This window comes from Diabrotica virgifera, chromosome 9 (genome assembly GCF_917563875.1).
Source record: "Diabrotica virgifera virgifera chromosome 9, PGI_DIABVI_V3a".
Classification (NCBI taxonomy): Eukaryota; Metazoa; Arthropoda; class Insecta; order Coleoptera; family Chrysomelidae; genus Diabrotica; species Diabrotica virgifera.
In genome coordinates, this window is record NC_065451.1 from 85,604,114 (window position 1) to 85,610,894 (window position 6,781).

Genomic DNA, 6,781 nt, shown 5'->3' on the forward strand with positions numbered 1-6,781 from the left:
ATGAACATAAAGGAGTAATAAAATAATTGATATACAAAATAAGTAATATATATATATATATATATATATATATATATATATATATATATATATATATATATATATATATATATATATATATAATCAAATTCCCTTCTACCTATTGGTGTCGGGATTACAATCATAACTTAGATATTGTGTACAAATTTACGCCACTGTCTTCTATTTTGTGCCAATACTTTTGCTTCTTTCCAGGATTTGCCTCTCTTTTGTAGAACTTTTCCAATAGCTTGGTCCCATGTTTCTCTTGGTCTTCCTCTCTTCCTCTTGATATTTACTTTCGCTTCCCAAATCATTTTTACCGGTCTTCTATCGTCTAGTCTTTGTAAATGTCCCCACCAGCTGATTTGTCTTTTTTCTATGAATTCTAAGATTGATTCCACCTCCAGATCCTCCCTTATCTGCTCATTTCTTACCCTGTCAAGTCTTGTAACTCCTCTCGCTCTTCTTAGGTACTTCATTTCCGTCGCTTGTATTCTGCTCTTCTGCCTCTCTGTTAATGTCCACGATTCACAACCGAAGGTGAGTATGGGTCTATATATTGCCTTAAAAACTTTCATTTTTGTACTTTGCGCTATTTCCTTTTTTCCTATAAAAGTTGTGTTCATTGCATAATATGAATTTATTGCTTTCTCTATACGTTTATCGATTTCTAAACCTTGTTGACCTGAATCTTCAATTTTTACACCCAGGTATTCGAAGCATTCAACTTGTTGTATATGTATACCATTCAGGGCCGTAGCTAGGTGTTTTCCATGGGGGGGGGGGTTTAGGTAGTACGAAAATTTTTTGCCAGAATAAGTTAAGAAGGACCGCTTAAAGCAAAAATTTTTTGGAGCCACGCCCAATTTTTTTCATCAATTAAACCAAGAATCGTTAAGCAAGTTTACAAAACTTATCTGCAACTGTCCACAATGTTTTAGCAATGCATTTTGTTCAAGAACTAGTTCAGAGAGGAAACCTCTTCGCTTCAGACCATTTTTTATTTTAAAACAGTAGATATGTAACAGGTATACTTACTTGAATAAAAGAAATTGTTATTTATTTATTTATTTATTAATTATAAAGGTATGTTGCGGTTTTTAAGACAAAATCTTTCTATTACGTTTTCAGAACTTATTCGAATATCTCTATGTACCGACATTAGTGCTAATTCGTTTAATCTTTCATTAAGGGTGGAATTTCTTAACCAAGATTTTAAACGTCTTAGCGTTGAAAATGTCCTTTCTGGAGTTGCCGTAGAGCAAGGCAAAGTTGCCAGTATTTGTAGTAGGTCCTTAATATTGGGGAAAAACGAGCCATCTGCATTAAGAAAAGCCTCAATGGCAGTTCTCGGGAGATTATCATTATTACAATTGGCATTAATCCACTTGTTCTGCCACACATGAAATTCTGCCGAGAATGAACAAAAATTTTTGTCATATAATTCACAAATTTGTTTAAAAGTTTCGAGTTTAGCTTTAGCGATTACACATTTTTCTGGTATAAGTAACTGCAAGTCGGAAATTAATTTGTGATGTTCAGAAAAACGATCTTTTAGTTCAACTAAAATGTGATCGATAAATGGAATATACAGATTTCTAAGATAGTATTGCTCAGCATCTTCAGCCGGAATGTTTCCACGCTGAGTTTGACGACTTACAGTTCTTGGTTTTGCAATCTGGCCACCAATATTCAAAACAAGCTTTTCTACTTCTTTATAAATATTATTAAAAGATCTGTCGCAAGTGTCTCTAGATGACTGGATCGACTGTACTAATAAATCGACGTATTCAACACACGCTACCAAATCTACATTAATTTTCTGAAGATTTTTTGTTAAGTTTACGGTAAAAGAGAATAAGTTATTCAGTGTTAAAAGAGTGATAATAAATTCTGAATTCATAATAGTGGAAGATAGTTGTAAAGCCTGAACTGAAGTCTCTCTGTTAGGTTTCTCTTGAAGAACCTCAAGAGCTTCAACTATGTATTCATAGAGCTCTACAAATCGAGCAATCGATTCATGTTTTTCGATCCAGCGTGTTTCGCACAGACCAAGTAAAGTTTTGTGGTGTTTGCTCTTACATCGATTTTTTATAATACCGTCTAATACATCTGTTCGCAACGATGATATTTTAAAAAAATTTACAACGGATTTGACGGTTCCTATACAATTTCTAATCATCGGAATTTCACATGAATGTGCAATGACTAAATTTAATGTATGAGCACTACAATGAACAAATTGTGCTCGTGGATACTTTTCAGAAATAAGGCTTCGTACCCCTTTGTACTGGCCACTCATGACGGCGGCACCGTCATATCCTTGACCTACAAGACAATCTAAATTTAAGTCAAATTTTTTTAAAATAGACAAAATGGTATTGGTTAAACCCACTGCTGTTACATCATTAACTATGACAAAACATAAAAAATCTTCCCTAACTACTTCTTTTCTGCTGTCCACATATCTAACGCACAATGAAAGCTGTTGCTTTCGAGATATGTCCTGGGTTTCATCGACTAAAATTGAAAAATACCCAGCCAATTTTATTCGTGATAAGATTTCGTGTTGGACTAAGTCACCACATATTTGAATCAGTTCATTTTGAATGGTGGGACTTGTGTACATACTCCTAGAACCACAAGACTGTGACTGTAGATGGTTTAAAAGAATGACCGCCACTTTTTGCCCTATATATTAACAGAGACCTAAAATTTCCATCATTATGTTCAGCCTCCTCCAGCTCAATGGGACCAGCATCATTTGTACCTCGTAAAGCCAGTTCTTGCCGTCCACACAACAAAATTGTTTCAACTATAGGTTTAAGTTTTTTACGATTTTCTTTTGCTTGTTGTTCCCGCTTTGAGTCCAGCATGTTGACAATATCTGTGGCCCTTCCTTTCATTACAGACGTAAAATTTTCAGCTTTAACTGCTGCGTTTTTATGGTAATCCTTTGTCTGATGTGCCTCATAAGTCTCCTTCGCTTTTTTCCAGTTAGAAAACGGTTTACCCGCTAAAGTTCCAAGGTCTTGCCTGCCTTTTCCACCCACGCGTTGACCAAATAAAACACAAACTTTACATAAAGCACCTTCTACTTTTTCAGAATATGTCAACCAACTATAAAGTTTTAACCAACTTCTTTGAAAAGATAGGTGTCTCTTTTCAGAAAGGGGAAATACATAATTTTCCGGGGGAGTCCAACAGTTGGTCAAAGCTTCTAATTTTAAAAAATCATCTGAAGAAGCACTGTCTATAAAATTTCCAATATCCAGTAAACTATAATCGTTTTTCTTTAACGAAGACTCAAGCTCAGCCTCAGGTTCAGCCAATTTAGGTGTATCAATGTTAAAGGTCGAACTACAAGGTGGTGCTGAAGGTGGATCATTACTTGTTGATTCTGGAATACTACTTTCATTGATAACACTTGACTTACTTTTTTTGTTGACGGTCCCGATAAAACTGTCAATAGAAGTCTGCTGAAGTCGCTTCATATTTTTGCTGTAATAAAAAAATGCAGACGTTTTACCGAGCGTAATGCCGAAGCAGCCGAAGCTGAATAATAAAAAAATTATAGATTGTCGAAAAAACTGTAAAAAAAGGTAAATCTGACGTGGCAATGTGGCATAGAAGTTTTTATTTGATTAGTATAGAAATGTTAACGAAACTACACAAATCAAATACTGTTCGCTGTAAAGGTTTAAACCACAACGTCCATGATTTGACAGATTATTGGGTTTATTTTTACTATAAATTAATCATTCGAACATATTTACATAGGTACTCAACCTAAATTTTTTAACCACCATGTAATAGCCACATATACTTTATAAAATAAAAAAAATCTATTCCACCAAATTAGCTAACGTCACCAAACTGTTTTAACAAATATGAAGAAAATAACCGCATTTTGGTATTTTTATTTATCGGAAATAAAAATATATACATAAACCTGTATTCTATATATTAAAAACTTAATAGCACATAGCACTTAGCTAAATATTATGTTTTTAGTATTTTCGTAACCCGTTTTGTCGATTAAATAACACTCACAAACAAATTGCAACTGCAAACTGCAAGCAAATTACGCATGCCAGCGGCGCGATCGGCAAGCGTCGACATAGCGTCGGATTAGCTCGCCAGGCGACTGCAGCCAGGACACGACACGTCAGCAGTGCAGAATAATATTTAATCTCAATGCATAATAAGCATAACTTTTATCTTTGTTCTATAAATAAAAGTGGTAAATATTTAGCCGCACCGTCGCACAGCGTTGAGCTTTAATATCAGCACGTTTATTAGACAATTCGTAATTCGTACAAACAATCTCTGGAATTTAAATAGGTACCTGTAACTTATTTGAATTTTTATTAGCACGGTATGTTGACTTTAGTATGTACTTTTTGTCTCGTCCTCGTCTCATGGGGGGGTTTGAACCCCCTAAACCCCCCCCTTATCTACGGCCCTGATACCATTGATCTGTATACTCACGTTTTCTTTAGTTTCTGCTACTACCATCACTTTTGTTTTTGTTAGGTTTAGTTTCATGCCACTTCTAATATTTCACTCCACGTTTGTAAGTTTTCTTGTAGGTCCTTTTCTTTTGTTGCCATTATAACGATGTCATCTGCAAAAGCACACTCTGATATTTCGATCGGTTGTAAGTTTTTGTATCCTACAAATAGGTGTTTTGTTCTCTGACTACATTTTTTAATTATTTCGTCCATAAACAACTTAAACAATGTTGGACTTAGTCCTCCTCCCTGTCTTAGACCATCTTTTGTTATAAAATTTTCTGACTTGAGGTTTCTAGTTATAACACAATTCGTCGTATTTTTATATAGACATTCAATATTTTTCCTTAGTTTGGTTGCTATTCCTCTTTGTTCTAGGAGCGACCATACTTTTTGCCGAGGAACAAGATCAAACGCTTTTTGTAAGTCGATAAACGCAAAATATGCTTTTCCTCTTCTGAGTTTCGTTTTCTCAATGATCTGTTTAATAGTGAAGATGTGATCTTGCACACTTCTTCCTTTTCTAAAGCCACTTTGAGTTTCTGCTAATGTTGTATCGATTATCTTTGTCAGCTTTTCTTGTAATATTTGTTCGTACAGTTTCATCGCCGAGCATAAGAGCATTATGCCTCTATAGTTTTTGCATTCTTTTTTATCTCCAGATTTAAATATGGGTAGTATCAACGAGATCTTCCATTGTTCTGGTATTCTTTCAGCTTTCCATATATTGTTTATTAATTGTAATAATATGTGTTGTCCTTGTACTCCCATATATTTGAGCATCTCAGTTGTTATTTTATCATGCCCTGGTGACTTTCCATTTTTCATTTTTGCCAATCCTTGTGTAAATTCTTCCCATGTTATTGCAGTGTCTTGCGTTTCTTCTATGGTTTCTCCGGTATTTGTCACGTTAATGGTATAATGTGGTGTTTCGTTTTCAGTTGATAATAGTTCTTGAAAATACCTTTTCCATCTTTCCATTATTTCTTCTTCCTGTGTCAAAATGTTTCCTGTTTCGTCTCTAATTGTCAATTGAACTGTATTTTTTCCCCTTCTTAATGTTTTCATGGTCTTATAAAACAGCTTTTGGTTACTTTTACTATCTGATTCTAGTTTTTCCCCGAATTGTTTCCAACTGTCTTCTTTTGCATCTTTTATCATATTTTTTACTATTTTTCGTTGTTCTTTATATTTTTCATACGTTTCAGTTGTTTTGTTTGATAGGTATATTTTCCATCGTCTTTTCTTTTCCTTTGTTTCTGATTTAATTTGTTCATTCCACCACGATGTCTGTTTCCTGTTGCTAGTTGTTCTACTTACGCCGCAGGCCTCCTTGGATGCCTCAATAATAATTTCTTTTATACTATTCCATAACTGATCCACATCTGGATCTCTCATTATTAATAGCCTTTTTTCAATTTCTCGATTTATTATTTCTTCATATTTAGTTCTCACATTTTCTTCTGTCAACTTGTAAGATCTTATTGATTCAAATTCTACTTTTCTTTCTTTATTTATTTTCTGCTCCTCGTTCTTCATAATTTGGTGTTTAATTTTTGTTACCACCAGATAGTGATCACTATTGATTTCTGCACCTCTTCGTACTTTGGTGTCGGTAATGTTTGCCCTATAGTCTTTTTCCACTATTACATAATCGATTATTGATTTTTCACCTCTGCTTATAACTTCCCGTGTGTATTTGTGGATATTTTTATGTTCGAAGAGTGTGTTTGTTATTATTAGATTATGTAGTTGACAGTATTCAAGCAATCTCTTGCCGTTATTGTTCCTCGTATCTTCCCCATGTGTACCTATTACTGTGTTATATTTGTGATCTTGTTTACCAACTCTGCTGTTGAAGTCTCCAGCAATTAATATTCTTCCTTTGCATTCTTCTGTAATTCTCGTCAGTTCATCCCAAAATTTATCTTTTATTGCTGAATTCTCGTCTTCGCTTGGTCCGTATACGGCTAATATTATCCAGTTTTCTCCGTTTATGCCTGTTAGTTCTACTTTTAATATTCTTTCGTTAATTGCCTCCCACGTGTTTACACTATTTATTAGCTTTTCATGTATTATGCATCCTATTCCGGCTGCAGCTCTTTGTTTATTGTCCACTCCGCTATATATCATCAAATGACCTTTATTAAGTTTAATTTCGCCTTTGCCTTTTTTCTTTGTTTCCGATACTGTTAGTATATCTAGTTGTGCTTGTTCAAATTCCTCTATTAAATCCTGTTCTTTTC

At 34.3% G+C, this 6,781-nt stretch overlaps 1 protein-coding gene across 1 annotated transcript; it reads right to left on the minus strand.

Moving 5' to 3' along the window:
• Nucleotides 1-1,099: 1,099 nt before the first annotated feature.
• LOC126891069 (52 kDa repressor of the inhibitor of the protein kinase-like) lies at nucleotides 1,100-3,515 on the minus strand. Its single transcript, XM_050660247.1, has 2 exons — nucleotides 3,161-3,515; nucleotides 1,100-2,019 (listed from the first exon to the last, which is right to left on the minus strand). The coding sequence occupies exons 1-2, from the start codon at nucleotides 3,513-3,515 to the stop codon at nucleotides 1,100-1,102; spliced, it is 1,275 nt and encodes a 424-aa protein (XP_050516204.1).
• Between the last annotated feature and the right edge of the window lie 3,266 nt (nucleotides 3,516-6,781).

Excerpts from the sequence above, each read along its gene's own strand:
- LOC126891069 (XM_050660247.1), bottom strand. The coding sequence starts at position 3,515 with ATGAAGCGACTTCAGCAGACTTCTATTGACAGTTTTATCGGGACCGTC. Across the intron at positions 2,020-3,160 it reads ACACCTATCTTTTCAAAGAA|AGCTCTATGAATACATAGTT; the intron begins GTTGGTTAAAAC and ends CTCGATTTGTAG.